An 18,269-nucleotide genomic window follows, 5' to 3' on the forward strand; every position below is an offset into this window, starting at 1 on the left:
TTATTTTTTATAATTTTAAATAATTACTTATGTCACGTCACATTAATTCATAAAAATTATTTGTAGCTCTAGAATTATTTTTTCTTCTGTTTGTAAAAAGCGTCCAAATTGCCATCCAGTGACTAAAATTAATTTTCTAAGTAGTAAGAGACTTAACTGTAATTATGTCAAATTAGATGTCACGTGACTATCATTTTCTCTTTTATCCATAGAACAGAACACGTGTACTCACTTTCACCAAAAACGCATCAAAGCTTTTCCATGCCACAGGTCGTGACAAAAACAAACCAAATCGTGTTGACTAAGAAAATACCTCAGGCTCAGGTTGTCACCGGTCGCTCTGGTGGTATCTCGCGCCTTAATTCGCAAGTTGCCGGTGCCCAGCGCACTGCGCTCCACAGCGCATTTTAGACAACACCTCAATTTACACGCCTCACTACCAAACAAAAAGCTTCTGCTAGACTATTCAAATAGGAAGTTATTAATTCGTTTTCTCCTCAATCCTTCTTCTTCCGTTCTTCGGTTCCATTCTCTAGTTCCCAATTAGATCATGATTAACACGGTATCTAAGAATTATGCTACTAATAAAGAAATTAGTTTCTCATTAATTTCACATTAATTAATTAACTAATTAATTAATTTTGTTGTTGTTGAAAAAGGAGCAGCAGAGAAGCGCATCCGGATCGTCGCAGAGCCCTAGATCCCCGTCATCGCAGCCGTATTTATCGGTGTCAGTAACCGATCCCGTGAAATTAGGCAATGGAGTACAAGCTTACATTTCCTATCGAGTCATCACCAAGGTATTTTGATTTTAGCTACTCTGATTGCATTAACATTATCATATTAGACTTAGGATTTTATTCCTCATATTTACTAATTGTGCTATTGAAACTTTAGTTAACTGGAGATGACGTGATTGTATTTCAGTTAATAATTAAACAAGATTTAACATGTTTACTGATATATGTTGTAGACTAAGTCTTTAATAATACATTTTCTGGCTAGAAGTAGAAAAATTTTAGTTATATTTTTAAAATGAACCGCTATTTGAAGATTCATTCTTATTGTGGCTATAAGTGCCTACTATTTTGACATTTGCTGAGGAGACGTGGCCTAATAATGTACTATGATGAACTTGTGTTTTATTTCTCTGTTAATTCTTTATGGAGCTTTGTGCTTGTGTTTATGCTAAGCAATTCTATCTTTTGGTGTTTATTTTATGGTTTAGGTAAAATTTGCAGCTAATTAAGCAGGTCATTATTCATTTGTAATTATGTGTTGAAGTAATCTATCTCTACACTTTTATTAAGTGCCTTTTGTTGTTGCTATTTTATTGTTTCCCTTTGTTATTCCTATAGTTTGAATTGTGTTGTTGAGCACAGTGAAGATTTAATTTAAACAAGTATTACTATGTCTCATGGTGAATGTTTTGGCAGACAAATTTTCCTGAATATCAAGGCCCCGAGAAGATTGTTATTCGCCGTTACAGTGATTTTGTCTGGTTACGTGATCGACTTTTTGAGAAGTACAAGGGCATTTTCATTCCCCCTCTTCCTGAGAAGAGTGCCGTAGGTAATGATTGAATAATACATACCCTCATTCTTTTTTTTCCCCCTTTTTTTCCCGCTAAAGTTATATTTTCTATGACAATGAGGCCATGAGCATGTTCCTTTGCATGGCCTATACTTATTAGTTACTGACGATGTTGAGAGTGGTATTAGATGTTAACAAGTTGTTTAGGCTTTCTCATGACAATATGCTATCTGCGTTGTTTCTTTAACCAGAAATTCAGATTGTATATATGAAATATTGTCTGTAAGGCTTAAAGAGAATTTCATACTTCATAAATCGTTGTTCCACTTCTAATGCATGTGAATTTTTAGATTTCCCCACCCCCTTCCCCTTTTTTTTTTTTTATTTTGTGTGCCTGTGTGTTAAGCATGTACACATTTTGGGATCAACTGGTGTGACCTGCGAGTTGTAGGCTGCTGTTTTCATATCCTCATGCATTTATGAGTCTCTGACTTTTGCTACCTTAAATCATTTATGTGGTTTGTGAATGATTGAAACTTACCACTTAAGCATATCATTGCTCATTCAGTTTATTGCCATAGTTAGTTTTTCTGTTTCTGTTTAACAAAAATCCTGAATATCCACGGGAATGGTTCCTTAAACGAAGCAAATGATATTGAGGTCAAGCATGAAGATTATTTAAGATTGTTGATGCTTCTCATCAGCGAAAATTTTGGTGATTTCCTTCTTTACCTCCTTGTCAGTATGTCTAGGAAACTCTGAAAGTACATATCCGAGGCATTTTCTGCCTATAGGGTAGTTCTCATTTTCTACCCTCAAGTTAATTTGTTGTGTTGCCAGCTTTGCCTCCTTGTCAGCATGTCTAGGAAACTCTGAAAGTACATATTTGAAGCATTTTCTACCCATAAGGTAGTTCTCATCATTCTCAATTGGATATGTATTTGGTCAGCCATTGTTGTAGAATTGATTATTATTATTTTTCATTTGGAGTCGATTCTCTGTAGAATTGCCGATTTGCTTGTAGAATGTAATGGGGCTTTCTAGCGAGTACCTGAAACTTTTGTTGAAAGTGCTTTCATGTTAATAATGCAATTTTCTGTAGGTGATGTAGCCGTTTTGTTTTTGGTCTTTTCAATCGTTAAATTTGACATCTGCTCAAGTAATGTGGAAAATTTGAGATTAGATGGTTCTGTTATAGTAGTTTGAAGAATTCCAAGATTTAATAAGTGTCTAACTCTTGTCTCTCTATTGCAGAGAAGTTTCGTTTCAGTGCTGAATTTATTGAGATGAGACGCCAAGGATTGGATTTGTTTGTCAATCGGATTGCTTCACATCCTGAGCTGCAGCAAAGTGAGGATTTAAAAACATTTTTGCAGGCAGACGAAGAGGTGATTTATATGAGATTTATGCCTGAAGTTTAGTTTCTGTTTTGGGTAGCCACAAATTCTATTTAAAAGTGATGAGATATCCTGCCTTCAGACATTTCAATTGTGACATTGGATTGATTGTTCCATTCATAGACATGAACACTCGCGACTGATTATTCCATACACAGACAAGAATGTTTGTGTCAATTAGGAGATCATTTGTTTTAGAAAATGCGGGAAAAGGAATATGTCCTTGTTTTGGATTTTAATTTGTATAAATATTCTTGGCTAGATGTAAAATTTGCTACTGTAGAAAGCATTAATTAATGTACTATTTATTAGATTCTCCAAGACACTCTTCACCCGCCCTTCTTTTGTGAGAATTAGATATATTTGGTGATAGATCCATTTCAGTTAATACTAATGTAATTTCTGTTGTTCAGACAATGGAGAGATTAAGGTCTCAAGACACTGGTTATTTCAAAAAGAAGCCAGCTGATTTGATGCAAATCTTCAAGGTAAGATTAAAACTTCTTTAGGATCCTACTGCAGTCCCTAGTTCCTCTCTGGATACGCAATTCCCTTATCACATATCCAATTTCGAGTGCATCTGTTCACAAATGCCCAAAAATGTCGAATTCATATTGATATTTCTGAGTAACGCCATATTGGATATGTGGCATTAAATGAGTTAACTCCAGCTACTATGCTTTTTTATGTAGTAAAAAAATGATCTTGCTATAATTTGTCTAAATATTTGGCAGGATGTACAATCTAAAGTGAGTGATGTTGTTCTTGGAAAAGAGAAGCCAGTTGAAGAATCTAATCCTGAATACGAGAAGCTGAAACACTACATTTTTGAGCTTGAAAACCACTTGGCTGAAGCTCAGAAACATGCATATCGTCTTGTCAAAAGACATAGAGGTAACGAGGTCTTTAAAGGCTCAAATTATTTTAATATGCCTTTTTGCTTCTCTGATTTGGGATTGTGTTTTGCTTTGTCTAAAAAATGAGGTTAATTTTTTAGCATTTCATCTCCATTCTCAGAGTTGGGGGAATCTCTATCTGATTTTGGGAAGGCAGCTAAGCTTCTTGGTGCTTGTGAAGGAGATGCTCTTGGAAAGGCGTTCTCTGAGCTTGGGATGAAATCTGAGGCATTATCAGTAAAGCTGCAAAGGGAGGTAGGCTACAATTGAAAGCTAAGTCTTTTAGAGCTAGTAGTTCCTGAAGTGTATGTCCAAACTCATCATATCTGTTATCTAGAAAGTCTTTTTTTTTTTTTTGAAAGGAGATAATTTCAGCATTCGTGGTAGGTCCGCAAAGGAAATATGACACATGCCTTTGTATTACTCTGCAGGCCCATCAACTTCTTATGAATTTTGAAGAACCTTTGAAGGATTATGTTCGAGCTGTGCAATCCATAAAGGTGAATTAGGCTTTTACTTTGGTTAGTGCTCAGAGACTGCATCTACTGATTAATGGTCAAAGATTTGCTTGTAAAAATTATTATTAAGGTCAGATTGAACTTTACTTGTTCAGTTCAGCTAGAAGTTGTGGTACTAAAATGATTGAAATATGAAAGTAGTTGATAACAAATTTTTTTTTGGGAGTTAAAAAAGAAAAGAAAACTGATAAGTCAGCATTAGAAGCTTTCCCTTTCCCCTCTGCTCAAATTTGCTTATTTCTTAATAAGAAATCTTCTTGTTTCTGTGTTTCAAATCAGGCAACAATAGCAGAGAGAGCCAATGCCTTCAGGCAACAATGTGAACTTGCTGAAACTATGAAGTTGAAGGAGATAAATCTGTATGATTCTTTCTAGCCATTTCCATAACTTCTTGTTTAATCAAATTTTGTCTGTTACTGCCTTCATAAAGTAGATATCTTACTTCATCCATCTTCCTTGATATTTGTGTAAGCTTTAAAGTTTGGAGTTTATGCTGGGAAAATTTTGAAGTTATATTTTCATAATTGCCTGTTCTCTCATCATAAAGGATATTTAGAAGGCTCATTGGAAGGCCTTTTCGGTGCCAAACAAAGAATAAAGTTGTAATCTGAACTTCCATACTGTCATGATCACGCAGCACCTTTTATTTGAATGGTGGAACCTTTCTGTCAAAATTTTATGGCTGGGAAGAATAATGTTTGTTGTTTTCAAGCAAAGTTTTATTAAGAAGCAATTATTGCTGTACAACATTGACAAAGTTACGGTAGAAGGGATGGATACTAATGATCTATTTAATCGCTAAACTAGGTAGTCGTGGCACTTTTGTTTCCTATATTTTTTTCCATTTTCTTTTTTGTTTTTATTTTTTTAGGTTGGATTTTCTAATTTGAGTGGTAACTCATTTTCTATCTTTTGAACTACAGTGACAAACTCATGTTAACACGATCTGATAAGGTTGGTGAGGCTGAGATTGAATACAAGGAGGTAAGTCGGTTGAGAGGAGTACTTTTTGCTGCATGCCTTAATGTCCCATGTTCTTCGACTAATATGCATTTTGATGCAGTTGAAGGCAGAGAGTGAGGACTCGACTAGGAGATTTGAAACAATCGTGCGCTTAATGAATGAAGAGATTGTACGTTTTCAGGAACAGAAAACATTGGATATGGGGATTGCTTTCCATAATTTTTCCAAAGGACAAGCACGTCTGGCGAGTAGTATTGCTGATGCCTGGCGAACTCTCCTTCCCAAGCTTGAAGCTTGTTCCTCTTCATAAGAAAATGCTAACCGATGAGCAAGGTTCTTGTTTGATGCATTGAATCTCGGACTGGCAGGGCAGCTTCAGCTTTGTAGAAACTTGACTATGAGGAGTTAGAGCTCTGCTATCCTGGTGCTGTATGGACTGTTGTTAATTTCCATAGTTTTGCTTGTACAACTTTGAGGCTGGAAAGAGAATCACCGTTAACTGGGCAAAAGTTCATAATTTTTCAAGTGAATTACAGGCTTTATCTTCATTGGTATTGCAGTGTTAATGTTTACAAAAGTTCGTAATTTCCTGAATCGTTTCGATATGGAATTTGATGTTTGAGATTGTGGTTGCAAAGAGAGGGAGAAACCCAAAATGATAATTGCATTGTAATCTGAGTAAACTGGAAATTAACTTAAATCGGATTAAGGATTCTCTCCTTCGGTGTTTGCTGACATGGCATAAGTTCCAGAAGAACTTTTAACGATAGCACTTCTTCACCACAAAAGACCTGTTCTGGTGAGCAAGATTCCAGGGTATGTACGACGAATTACCAATTACGCACTGTCAATTTGAGTACATTTATTTTAAAAAACTCACTATATTACATAATTAACCGTTAATCCATTATATTTAATTGAATTGCAAATAAATCTCGCCCACTAACAAAAAGCCTATCGTGTCCGAATTGTAGCATTTCGCTTCCCTTAACCATCTCGCACCTCTGTAGTAGTAGAACCTTGGAGTGGCACATCAGTCATGGCCTCCGCTGTGAGACTACTCCACCCCGCACGTGCCGGTTCACAGGTGCAAGTATCTTCCTCTCTTGCCGTTCCCCGCACTGTAGTATTCAACTTCAACAAGAGACAGAATAGCAAAAGGTACATCCGACACAGCAGCGAATTCTCAGGTCAACATAAGTTGACTCCAGTGGCCCAATCCTCTCAGCAAAACGACGGCGTTGTGCCGTCCGATAATGAAGACGGAGTTTCTCTTGGCACGTTAAAATTGCCAGGGAATACTGATCTTCAACGCTTTGAATCTTTGCTATTTCAGGTATGCGATAATAATTTATTTATTTTTTTAAAAAAAGTCATCATACATATAATGAACATTAAATGAAAAAAATAACAGTATTTCAAGATCACCCAACACTTGGAAAATTCCACTAACCACAAGGTCTTTGGTGCTAAATAGTAAAGTATGCGTACCGGGGAAATTTCTTCTTCGCATGTGGCGCCCTCCTAGCGATCAAAAAACAACGTTGCGTATTGATAAGTAAGCGTGTGAAGTTGGACCGTGTACAAGTTTGTAGATTGCTTTTCAACCTTCGTGGAATGCCATTATAGTCGGATGACATCTCAAATGGTCCTTATAATTAATTATATTTATGCATTGTTTGACATAATAATTTAAACAAAAAGGGGAAATGAAGTTGATATTTTTTAATTTGATATTTCCCTTTCTTCATAATGGCCCTTTTCCCTTTCTTTAAGTTGATATTTTTTAATTTAAAAAAAAAAGTTGAAGTTTTTCTGCTTTTGTCTTTATGACAGTGGGCGAACAGTCTGTGTCAAGGAGCCAATCTGCCGCTACCTGTACCTCTAAAGGTCAATCATTACTGTATCTCTTGTTTTATGGATTTTAGGCCTGCAATCGGTTACACATACGCACACATATTCATTCAAATTTTAGGGAAAGCTTCAGACATTAGCATGGATATGTGCAACACGCCGGTTGGTACTATCTCTAACGGAATTCCTCATTTTGGAGATCGGTGGCATGTTATAAGAAATATATAGGGGGATCAAAGAATAATTGGAAAAATGTTTACATAAATAACTTTACAAAATCCCCTGACCTCACTGCAGCTCTGTTACTGGATATGGTTTAAAATGAGCAACGCAAGACCAAATATTGTATGACAATGTTTTATGGTTTACTGGTGGGTAAGGAGCTGCTCTCCAGTAAACTAATAGAAAACTTAGTGTCTGAGGATAAAAATTAGGATTAAGAACCTTTGACTTTACTTGCTTTAGACATTTCAAACTTTTTGGGTCCAGTTGATTTAATGGCTTTATAATTGTTATTTATTTCACCTTCTTGTTTTCTGTTTCTTGTCCATTCTTATGGACTAGAACTTTTCTTATGCCAGTTTTCCACTTCTCCGATTTCTTTGACCTGATAAGTTTGACTTCATCCTCAACTTTCAAACGACATAAATGATCATATTCGAGTCACTTGGTCAAGCCCATGATTAATGAACTCATAATTAACCGACCTTGGCCAAATCCATGGTGAAAATATCACCCAGTTGGCCACTCGAATTGTTCTGTGATTAGCCATTATTCAGGTGCACCCTGATTACATTTTCCATTTCACGAGCTCTTTGCAAATCATGCTTCAAGGGCAGCCTGTTTAATTCTGGTGACTGTTACTTGTTGACTTTAATCTTTGCTTGTCGGTCAGCTTATATGGTCTTAAACAAAAGTAGCATTTAACCTATAGTCCGTTGACAAAAAAGGAAAAAAAAGAAAAAGAAGAAAACATTCCTTAATGGAGTTCTCATTTTCTATTTAACAGGTAGATAAAATACCTGGTGGAGCCAGATTGGGATTTATTACAGTTGGAGATGGAGAGACTAAGGTCCTTGTCTATATCGACTGCCTGGTTTTCCCAGCCACTGGTGGTTCAGGTCCAATTTTCCGAGCTATAAGAAATGGACCAATGAAAGAAAAGTCTCCTCCTGGTGAGCCCAGGATCATGAGAAGTCTTCTGCAGGCCCTCCAAAAATCCGTTGAAATTGCTAGAATTTGAAAAAGTTATGTGTTCAAGGTGTAATAATATATCAATAGAGTTCCTTTTGTCTAATCTGTTACATTTGGCACTAGAATATTCAAACTCTAAACTCAGTCCTTCCTTATTAAAAGAAAAATATCTGTTGTGTATTTGACCATCTTTCTATTCAGCAATTCTTTTAGCTATATATAGCCAGATATCAAGTTTACTGCATGTATGCATGTACTTATTCCCTTTATATCATATGCATCTTTCATGAAATAGTTCTAAATTAGAATAGCTACAGCTAGTTATCTATTTCATTTTGTCTGTTCCTGTTTGTGTATTATTCCCTGTAGATCCGTATGGATTTGACCTCTTGAGGAATAATTTTGGAAACATATTGTTGCCACATCGAATGAAGTGATTTTATTCTATGAAACTGAGGTCCGTTCTCATACACATACTGGACAAGAACATGAGATGCAATGTGTTTCTTTTGTAATTTTTAATAATCTCTGTGCTTCTTTGTCATTGGAGGAGAATCTGTTCTCTTCTTCAGTTCTTCTATGAATAACTGATAAAGATTTTAACAGGATGTGGTCAAGGAGCATAAAACTAAGTCATATCTTGAACTGTTTTATCTCATCTATGCGCTGAATATTTTATAGAGAAACAATGAAATTAGAGCCTCTCGTTTAATTATACATACATTAGAGAACAAAAATAATATATCCAATATCTTAGAGGTTGGCAGCATTCACACCTATAAATATACTTGAATCTGAAACTAGAATTCTCAATTTGTTCACCCCTTCCATTTTACTGTTTGAAAGACTTGCAAACCGGCCGTTCATAACATCTTGGTCCTAAAATCTTATTGTATCTCGAAAAGGTATGGAGAAACAAGAAGATACGGGAAAAAGATTGATTGATGAAGAACAAGATGATTTTGATGCTATTATTGTGGGTTCTGGATATGGGGGTTCTGTTGCATCTTTTCGCTTGGCAATGGCAGGAATAAAGGTATGTCTAGTGGAGAAAGGGCGGCAATGGGAATCTCATGATTTTGCTACTGACAGCTTGGAGATAATGTCTACTGTGAGGATGGAGAACCGGAACTTAAGTTTCAGCTTTGGGCCAAAAGATGCTTTGTTTCAGGTTCTGTCTCTGTCTGTTCTTCAGTAATATGGTTGCTTCAGCAAAACTTGTACATCAACAGACAGACTAGGTTCAAACAGTTGAAAATTTCTTCTTTTCATAATAACAATTGAAATTTTTTGAATCCATTAGTGACTTGGTGTAGACACCATATAAACACATTAGCCATGTACGTTGTGATTATGTCATATATCTTAAGAAAGGTGTATGAAATAGCATTCAAGTTTTCTCTGTAAATCAAAATGTGAGTGAGGATTTTTATGACTGAATGATGAAATAACAGGTCTATGAACATGATGATTCTCTAGCAGCAGTGGCTTGCGGGCTTGGTGGAGGTTCACTGGTCAATGCTGGAGTGATGCTGCCAACCCCAGTTCGTGCTAGAAGGAATCCAAAATGGCCAAAGGAATGGGAAAGGGACTGGGACATCTGTGAAGCTTCTGCTGCTGCTATGTTGAGAGTACAGAGTGTTCCTGTCAGGTTTCCTGTTGCCAAAGTCATGGGAGGAATAGCAAATGGAGAGATTGAAGATGGTTCCCAAGATATGAAGCTAAGCATCAACTTTGATCTTGAAGAACCTCCGTCCAATCCAATGAAGCCTCACCAAATGGGTAGCTGCTTAGCCTGTGGAAATTGTCTTGCTGGTTGCCCTTATAATGCCAAAAATTCCACCGACAAGAACTATATTCTTTCTGCAATTCAGGCATATTTTCTCTGACTTCATATGCATTTTGACATTTTGTATCTAAAATTTATATCTATACATACATTGATTGCTTTTATATCAATTTAAGTGTTAGATTGGCAAACATTGCTATTTGAACAGCATCACTTCATCTAGATCCTATCTGTATGATTATAGTTCCAACATGTTCTGTCATTGATCCATTCTTGACAATGGCACAGTAACCTTAACTAATTTGGAAACAGTATGGAGTAAAATAATGCCCTATGCAATTTCAAATCATATCCTCATTTGTAATATAAATGTCTCTGTTCAAATCTGACTTTTTTTCCTTTCCCTGATGCAGGCTGGATGCATAGTTAAAACACAATGTGAAGTTAAGTGTGTTGTCAAAAACCCATATGTAAGTTCGCAAGATGTGAAAACTAGCGGAAAAAGCAGAAGATGGTTTGTTTATTTAAATGAGGTTGACTATATAACTGCTGATTTTGTAATCCTATCAGGTAGGAATCTGTAGTGACAAATGTTAGATCTGTTACTAGAATAGAATTTCTAAACCTCTTACAAGATTAAAACTTTGCGTTCTCAGCGGGTGTTTTTGGCACTACTCAGATTCTCTTTCAGTCACAAATGAGAGGATTAAATCTTTCAGACGCACTTGGGTGTGGATTCAGCTGCAATGGGAATACTGTCGCTTTTCTTGCCGGAAGCCCTGCTCCCCTAAATTCTTATGGATTAGTCAGAAAGAAAATCCTAGAGACACCATTTCAACTGCGACCAGGGCCAGCCATCTCTTCAACTTACACTTCTTCATTGGGTTTCACAATCCAGGTCTAAGGTTTCAGTGCACTCATAAGTCAATTTACTTTAGCTCTCGTGTACTTCTACTTTCGTGATACAAGATGTTAAAGTATATGATCATCAGAGTACTCATTTTGCTTTTGCTTTATGGTAGTTAAAAAATCTCCTGACACTTGTTTTCTTTTCTTTCTCTGCAGAATGCCGTACTTCCAACTGCTTATCCCTACTTGCTGTTTAAAGGGATCACAACTTATGGATGGCCGACTGGTTACTGGTTTTTTCATGGGATTATAGATAAGCTGAAGCATTTTGCAGGTTTTAAATCAAGCCAAGCAATGGTGCTTAATGCAATGGGATATGATGAGGGTGATGGGAAAATCATGTTTGAGAAGAGCACTAACAAAATCTGCTTTGTTCCACCTCGTGATCCTTTGCTCCCACGAAAAGTTGAGGCCTTTCAAAAGCTTGCCAAGAAATTAGGGGGAATCCTTTTCTTATCAAGGTATCGAAGCACTTCGGTTCATCTTTTAGGTGGTTGCAATGCATCTTCAGATCCTTCACAAGGGGTTTGTAACTCCGTTGGTCAGGTTTTTGACCCAAAGGCCGCTGCTGGTGTGCACCCAGGCCTATATGTCTGTGATGGTTCTTTAATACCATGTTCTGTTGGTGTGAACCCTTGCCTTACTATTGCAGCAGTAGCAGAGCACGTAAGTAGGCATCTCGTGAAGGATGTTATTGAGGACAAGAGCAAAAAAGGCATAGAAGATGTTGCTAAAACTGTTGATAAGAATTTGAAGAGCACTCAGAGATCAATGGTTGTGATTAAAGAGACTATGAAAGGTTACATTGGGGGTATGCCATGCGCTGCTTATCTCAAAATGAAGATGAACTCTCAGAATCTTCAGGGTTTTGATTATACGAATTCTGTGATGGAGGATTCTCATTCGCTACTAAGAGGAAAAGTTGGTGGGTGTGTTGTATTTACAGCTATTGACAAGGATACATTACATGTTATAGATGGGGACGTTGATCTATGCCAAGTGGATTCCAGAACTCCTTACACACAGTACATGCGCTACCGTATTCTTCTTGCAGCTTCTTCTGGCTTAAGGTACAATAAACTTTGAATTTGATTCACTCTTTCACTTTCCTTTTTCCCCTACATAACTTTTAAAATCTGATTCTGTGCAGATATATTCTTGAGGGAAAGAAGATAATGAATCCTTTTCTCTTTGCGTTATATGCTTGGAGGGAGACAACTACGTTGCACGTAACATTCAAAAATGTTTCTGGCAATGGTCTGCGGGATGAAGTCACAAATTTAACAGGGGAGCTTAAAATTTCCGTGATAGAGCTACTGAAGAGCCTCATGACCCTTGAAGGGAACAGGAGGATAAACTTCGCATGTCTTCTCACACAGAGTGTCCTGAGGACCTATATTTTACAAATACCACGAGGGGGCCACAATGACTGTAACTTGCCAGATTCTTACCATAAACATTATCCGAGCAGCTCTGTTCATGAAATTAAAGCAGGTATTAAAAAATCTACTTCAATTGGTTAAGATCCTGGAGATTGAAATTTGCTTAGATTTCACCTGATCAGGTGCAAATCAAAGTTAGTTGTTAGAAGACAATAAACGGAACATTTATATGTTTTAAATAGGGAAGAGTGCGCTGCAATCCTTAATTTTGCATGATTCCACAAAAAACTACAAATTATTTCACTTTAATACACTCAGATTACTGATATGACACTTGTCCAAACTGAAATGATGGACCAAAGGTAAGAATTGTTAATTTTATTTTCTTCACTGATACAAGTTTCTGTTTTCGTTGGTCGCTATGGATCATACAGAAGACGGACGTATCATCTGTTGCAGGCAATGGAAATGTGGTCAAACTCCTAGGAGGCTTAAAGGAGAGAAACAACTAAATCCAGTTCTCCTTCTTAATGGATATTCTATAGAAAGTTACTGGCTCCCAATGGAACCAAATGATTTAGTTAGAACACTATTGGAAGAAGGGCACGAGACGTGGCTACTGCAATCGCGATTGCATCCTTTAAATCCTGCAGACAACTTCACAATTGAAGATATTGGAAGATATGATATTCCTGCTGGTAAAGGAAGGATGCAAAAAACCCAGTCGAATTTATATCTTACACTCGTTTAGTTGTAGTCTGAGTGAGCATTTTCTTATCTATGTTATTTTTACAGCAATTGGTAAGATCCTCGAGTTGCACGGACACAACATAAAGGTTCACATAGTTGCTCACTGTGCTGGAGGCCTAGCCATTCACATAGCTCTTATGGGAGGGCATATCTCTGCAACCCACATAGCTTCTCTGTCTTGCACAAACTCTTCAATGTTCTTCAAGCTGAATGCATTGGCTACATTCAAAATGTGGCTTCCTCTGGTGCCCGTAAGTTTCTCTCTCTCACTCTCTTTTTTTTTTTTTTTTAAATAATCTCAAACTTGGAATCTGTTAGATGTTTTACTCCAGCAGCAATCAGGACTGGTGGCAATCATCAGTCTCGACTTTTGGAGTTGTGATACATGTTTGAAATAGGGAGCATATGTTTCAAAGAGTATTAATAGTTTTATAGCAGGAGACATCTTCTTGCATGTTTGCAAACCTATAGCTTGAGCCTCATTTTAACTCAATCTGCAGGTATCAATGGCTATACTGGGCAAGAACAATATTCTGCCTCTGTTGGAAATGTCAGAAACCAGTTTCCGCCACCATCTCCTGAGATGCATTGCCCGTTTTATCCCACGCTATGAGAGATGCACATGTAATGAATGTGAGGTCCTATCTGGTGTATTTGGTAATGTTTTCTGGCATCAAAATATAAGCCGTACAATGCACCATTGGATATACAGGGAAAACACAACAAGGCTTCCCATGGCAGGATTTCCTCACCTCAGAAAAATTTGCAACTCGGGATTTATCGTGGACAGCCATGGAAACAACTCGTATCTGATCCATCCAGAGAGAATGAAACTCTCGACGCTGTATATCTCTGGTGGACGGAGTCTTCTTGTGACTCCAGAGACTTCTTTTCTGGCCAACAAGTATATGAAAATGCACCAACCGGGTTTTAGACATGAACGGGTAGTTGTGGATGGTTTTGGGCATTCAGACTTATTAATAGGGGAGGAGTCTGATAAGAAAGTTTTTCCTCACATATTATCTCACATAAGATTGGCTGAACAAGGGAAAAATGGTGTGATCAGTTCAGGAGAGAAATACAGCAAAGAGTCCTTAGCTTGGGAAGATGATTTCTACTCTGCGTCCAGAGGATTTGGAAGCAGCTGGTATTCCCAAAGGATTGTTGTTTTGTTGATGTTGTTGTGGGTTGTTATTATGTTGATTTCATTATTCCTATGATTCATAAACTACAGCGAGGAAAAGAACCATTATGGGGAATTGCTCAGTTTACGTTTACAGCCGTGAATAAGATTTTCAGTGGCATCAGTGCGCTTGATGCGTTAGTTTCTGCAGGCAAGGTGGGTAACTGTTGACTCTTATCAACAGCATGCAGTCATCACAGGACTTGCTAGCAATGATCAAGAAGGAAGTGGGTTAGTCTTGAGTCATTATCATCCACAACATCAAAGAATATTAATAATAAAAGCAGTTGCTCTGCTCTTTGCAACTTTTTTTAAAAAAAAAAAATTATAGGATGTATTTTGTTCAAATTTATTTAAATTTGCTTGAAGGTAGAATTATGCAAGTTGCAGTGAAAATTTACGAATAAATTTAACGACCAACTCATTCCAAACCGATGCGGTGGGTTAGCAGTGATCAGGTTTTAGTAGATGCGGGCTCAGTTTTTCAATCGAGCTTAAATACCCAAAGCTAATCGGGCTGACTATGCCGTTCTACCATTGACAACCTCTAAAGTCCATCAATCTCTCTCTTGAGGAAAAACTTCAATTAACTGATTAACAGAATCATTATTTACAAGGCATCTATGTTCTTTCAAAACTATCCTTAATTCAATCTCTTTCCGCCAAATCGCTTCTTCTTTATGAATATTTTTTTTTTTTTAAAAAGAAATAATACTTCATTTTAATGAATAGGGGACGGCAAAAAAAAGTGAAATATTTTTTTCATCAAAATAAATTGAGATTTGACATACCAGAAATTGTTTAAAGGAAGGTTGAAGAAGGGAGAAGTGTCGGTGTTGAGGGGCGAGCTATTGACATGCGAACGCGGTAGCCGTACGTGTCACAAATACCTGCTTCATTGGAGCCGCCGGCGCAAAACGCTGAGACTCTATTTTTGTTACACAAGTCGCCTTGGATCTTCATCTTCTTAATTATTACTATAATAATAATTATTATTATTATTGTCAGGTTCTTTAATTAATCTCGTCAATTGTTGATTCTTCGATGATTCAATTTAATTTGGTATAAAAATAAAGAAAGAAAACAGATTATAATGGGAGAGAGAGAGAGAGAGAGAGAGAGGGAGAAGAGTCAATATTGAGTTGTACAAAAAGCGAGTTACTGAAATTGAATTTAGGAGTAATTTTGGAATAAATAATTCTTCCAGTTAATTGATGGGCTTTTGTCGGAAGGTGCGTTTTTATTTGACTTTAGAGATGTGTGAGGTCATTATGAAAAAACATTTAGAAAATATTAATAATTGAAAATACTTCAAAAGAAGGCAATGCTGGAATAGCTCAGTTGGTTAGAGCGTGTGGCTGTTAACCACAAGGTCGGAGGTTCAAGCCCTCCTTCTAGCGAAAGTTAAAATTTTGCTCGTGCGGTTTTTTTTTGTTACTCTTAATAATGCATGTTAAAACTACATAATGAATATTAAAATCAAGCAAACTGGTTCTCCAATTCTTTTTTAGGTCTGAGAAAAGTGCATTATTCATTTTAAATTACACAAATGCCTTTCTTGTCGATTGTCAAAGTAGGTGTGATTTTGCAACTCCGATGGTGCCGACTGATAAACAGCTCAAGATAGTAGTTATCATCAGCATCTGCATACCATATCAGCTTTGTGGTGACACATTTTATCACAATTTGCTCAGCAGAAATGGACATATAGGCAAAGCCGCATGAGTGGCCAATTTTGAAGGAGCTTTTTTCATTTTTTTTTTTAAATCAATTTGCTTCTTGTCTTTGTAACAATGCGCGAAGTGGCTAATTTGCCACCACCCGTGCGCGCCTCTCAACTAGTACAGATTGGAAATTAAATATGTTTAACTTGTTTTGCCATGATGATTACCGATAGCATAGTTAGGCACATATTTCTTTTTGGCCTTCAAGTGAAGCTACTTGGGGTACGGCCGTACGGCTCTTTCACATGCTGGACAAGAACTAGTAATGCAATTTGGTTTTGTTGTAGGTTTAGAAGAAATCAGATTATTTCAAAATCTAATCTAGAAGCTGTTCGATGCAATTTGTCAAGGAGCAGTATACTATGGACCTTATTTGTCTCATCTATGCATTGTTTTGTTTAATTGAATAGAGAAACAAAGGAGCAGTATCTATTTCTATAAATTCACTTGATTAGAAAAAAGGAATTCTCCTCCTTTTTCCCTTTCACTTATTTCATTTTAATGTCTTGTAAGACATGCTAAACTGCTAAACAATTTATAACATTAATAAGCTGAATCCTGGTCACAATATCATACGGGATTTCCCAAAATATGGTGGAACAAGATGGTTATGATGCTGTTGTTGTGGGGTCTGGATATGGAGGTTCTGTTTCATCTTTTCGATTGTCAATGGCAGGAGTAAAAGTGTGTCTAGTTGAGGAAGCTCGGCAATGGGAACCTCATGATTTTGCAACTGATAGTTTCAAGATCATGTCTGCTGTGAGGACGGAGAACCGGAACTCAGGTTTCAGCTTTGGCCCGAAAGATGCTTTGTTTCGGGTTCTTTCTCTTGTTGCCTCAGGTCGTTAGTTATTTGGTTGCTTCTGAAAAGCTTTTACATTAACAGAAAACATTTGAAACAAGTGATGAAGACGTAGATTCATGATTATGTCATAAATCTAAAGTAAGGTGCATGACAAGTATTCCAAGTCAATTTCATTGACAAGCATTACGTAGTACGTATCTAATCTTTGAGCATAGTGCTAGTGAGGATTTTTATGACTGAATGATGAAATAACAGGTCTATGAACAAAGTGATTCTCTAGCGGCAGTGGCTTGCGGGGCTTGGTGGAGGTTCACTAGTCAATGCTGGATTGATGCTGCCAACCCCAGTTCGTGCTAGAAGGAATCCAAAATGGCCAAAGGAATGGGAAAGGGACTGGGACAGCTGTGAAGCTTCTGCGGCTGCTATGTTGAGAATACAGAGTGTTCCTGTTGCCGCAGTCACAGGAGAAATAGCAAATGGAAACAACTTCGCATAAGAGAAGACATTGGAAGATATTGTACTACGCCATAGTGGGGGCTCGGAGCTCTGGCCTCTGCCGTAGCAGAGCTGATCTTCAGAATACTGGCTGAATTTACCTTACAAAATGCCAGATTATTAGTATTTTCAGGCATCTAATAAGTAAAGGTTCTTTGGCGGAGGCTGAAAAGTTTCCAAGGATCATCTTTGAGCTATCCATCTTTAGTTGCCAAACAGCTTACTAGTAATGGCGATGAGATCAATTCAAGAGAATCCTCGATTTCAGTAACTTGCTGCTGAAGTAATGTGCCGAGAAATTAGTCTTGTATACTTGTCTGAGCTTTTTCAACTTACTTTTGCCATCTCAGAGAATCTGATGTAAAGATGTTTTCTGATTTCAGGAAGAAAAAAAAAAAAAAAGAGACACCAAAAAACATATATTATTAGAAAACACTGCAAAATTCAAATTCTTCTTTTTTTTTTTTGGTAAACCATCCGGTGTGCCGCGACCCCATTGGACCTCGATTAATCCGGTTAGGAAGGGTAAAGAGCTCTCAGGTTCGATCCTCACTAAACACACCGTTTGGAAAGGGTAAAGAATCTTAACTGTGATTACACTCCGAATCCAGATTAATCAAGGCCCAATGGAATCGCGGCACTGCCAACTGAGCCACAACCATTTTGTAAAATTCAAATTCTTTTAACCCCAAAGGAAAGTTACGTAATCAATCTGTCGAAGACATAACATGTACATGTTTGTGAAATTAAATGATTGAATGCTGCTATTGACAGCTTTCTAAAGCTCGCCTGAAAGTTGGAACCTTATTGTTATGTTTATAGCTACATTTATAGTTAGAATTACGCAAAAGGATAAAAAAAAATTACGCAAAATAAA

General features: G+C 37.1%; 3 protein-coding genes, 1 long non-coding RNA gene and 1 other non-coding gene across 9 annotated transcripts; 4 read left to right on the plus strand and 1 right to left on the minus strand.

Annotated features, from left to right (window-relative positions):
• Window positions 1–276: 276 nt before the first annotated feature.
• On the plus strand, window positions 277–5,855 carry LOC102613466 (sorting nexin 1). 3 transcript variants are annotated; one of them, XR_003065950.2, is made up of 12 exons: window positions 277–562; window positions 660–800; window positions 1,437–1,572; window positions 2,788–2,921; window positions 3,344–3,418; window positions 3,665–3,824; window positions 3,948–4,081; window positions 4,258–4,326; window positions 4,624–4,703; window positions 4,892–5,151; window positions 5,268–5,328; window positions 5,408–5,494. XR_003065950.2 is itself a non-coding variant. In XM_006481672.4 (11 exons), the coding sequence occupies exons 1-11, from the start codon at window positions 551–553 to the stop codon at window positions 5,615–5,617; spliced, it is 1,212 nt and encodes a 403-aa protein (XP_006481735.1). In that variant the 5' UTR covers window positions 279–550; the 3' UTR covers window positions 5,618–5,855. The 3 variants fall into 3 exon arrangements, 2 of the variants coding, with proteins under 2 accessions (XP_006481735.1, XP_006481736.1); XM_006481672.4 differs by lacking the exon at window positions 4,892–5,151 and having other exon boundaries at window positions 279–562; window positions 5,408–5,855; XM_006481673.4 differs by lacking the exon at window positions 4,892–5,151 and having other exon boundaries at window positions 279–562; window positions 666–800; window positions 5,408–5,855.
• A 140-nt stretch (window positions 5,856–5,995) lies between these two features.
• Window positions 5,996–8,535, plus strand: LOC102614458 (uncharacterized). Of its 2 annotated transcripts, XM_006481676.4 has the most exons (3): window positions 5,996–6,643; window positions 7,144–7,197; window positions 8,171–8,535. In XM_006481676.4, exons 1-3 carry the CDS (start codon window positions 6,347–6,349, stop codon window positions 8,402–8,404), a joined length of 585 nt encoding a protein of 194 aa, XP_006481739.1. In that variant the 5' UTR covers window positions 5,996–6,346; the 3' UTR covers window positions 8,405–8,535. The 2 variants fall into 2 exon arrangements, with proteins under 2 accessions (XP_006481739.1, XP_006481740.1); XM_006481677.4 differs by lacking the exon at window positions 7,144–7,197.
• A 134-nt stretch (window positions 8,536–8,669) lies between these two features.
• LOC102613972 (uncharacterized) lies at window positions 8,670–14,509 on the plus strand. 2 transcript variants are annotated; one of them, XM_006481675.4, is made up of 10 exons: window positions 8,670–8,812; window positions 9,261–9,526; window positions 9,810–10,229; window positions 10,558–10,714; window positions 10,801–11,042; window positions 11,210–12,123; window positions 12,204–12,547; window positions 12,870–13,133; window positions 13,231–13,436; window positions 13,686–14,509. In XM_006481675.4, exons 2-10 carry the CDS (start codon window positions 9,263–9,265, stop codon window positions 14,403–14,405), a joined length of 3,531 nt encoding a protein of 1,176 aa, XP_006481738.1. In that variant the 5' UTR covers window positions 8,670–8,812; window positions 9,261–9,262; the 3' UTR covers window positions 14,406–14,509. The 2 variants fall into 2 exon arrangements, with proteins under 2 accessions (XP_006481738.1, XP_006481737.1); XM_006481674.4 differs by having other exon boundaries at window positions 8,680–9,526.
• Window positions 13,135–15,518, minus strand: LOC127903010 (uncharacterized). The gene is made up of 2 exons (XR_008055765.1): window positions 15,160–15,518; window positions 13,135–14,574 (listed from the first exon to the last, which is right to left on the minus strand). It is a non-coding gene; the product is annotated as an uncharacterized LOC127903010 (long non-coding RNA).
• A 176-nt stretch (window positions 15,519–15,694) lies between these two features.
• Window positions 15,695–15,768, plus strand: TRNAN-GUU (transfer RNA asparagine (anticodon GUU)). Its single transcript has one exon. It is a non-coding gene; the product is annotated as a tRNA-Asn (tRNA).
• The last annotated feature ends 2,501 nt before the right edge of the window (window positions 15,769–18,269 follow it).

Source organism: Citrus sinensis, chromosome 6 (genome assembly GCF_022201045.2).
Source record: "Citrus sinensis cultivar Valencia sweet orange chromosome 6, DVS_A1.0, whole genome shotgun sequence".
Taxonomy (NCBI): Eukaryota; Viridiplantae; Streptophyta; class Magnoliopsida; order Sapindales; family Rutaceae; genus Citrus; species Citrus sinensis.

Bases quoted from the DNA above. Each gene is read 5' to 3' on its own strand.
- LOC102613466 (XM_006481672.4), top strand. The intron at 1,573-2,787 runs GTAATGATTGAA...TCTCTATTGCAG, and splicing joins TCCTGAGAAGAGTGCCGTAG to AGAAGTTTCGTTTCAGTGCT. The intron at 2,922-3,343 runs GTGATTTATATG...TCTGTTGTTCAG, and splicing joins TTTTGCAGGCAGACGAAGAG to ACAATGGAGAGATTAAGGTC.
- LOC102614458 (XM_006481676.4), top strand. From the start codon at position 6,347: ATGGCCTCCGCTGTGAGACTACTCCACCCCGCACGTGCCGGTTCACAG. The intron at 6,644-7,143 runs GTATGCGATAAT...TCTTTATGACAG, and splicing joins TTGAATCTTTGCTATTTCAG to TGGGCGAACAGTCTGTGTCA. The intron at 7,198-8,170 runs GTCAATCATTAC...TCTATTTAACAG, and splicing joins CGCTACCTGTACCTCTAAAG to GTAGATAAAATACCTGGTGG.
- LOC102613972 (XM_006481675.4), top strand. From the start codon at position 9,263: ATGGAGAAACAAGAAGATACGGGAAAAAGATTGATTGATGAAGAACAA. The intron at 9,527-9,809 runs GTTCTGTCTCTG...ATGAAATAACAG, and splicing joins CAAAAGATGCTTTGTTTCAG to GTCTATGAACATGATGATTC. The intron at 11,043-11,209 runs GTCTAAGGTTTC...CTTTCTCTGCAG, and splicing joins CATTGGGTTTCACAATCCAG to AATGCCGTACTTCCAACTGC.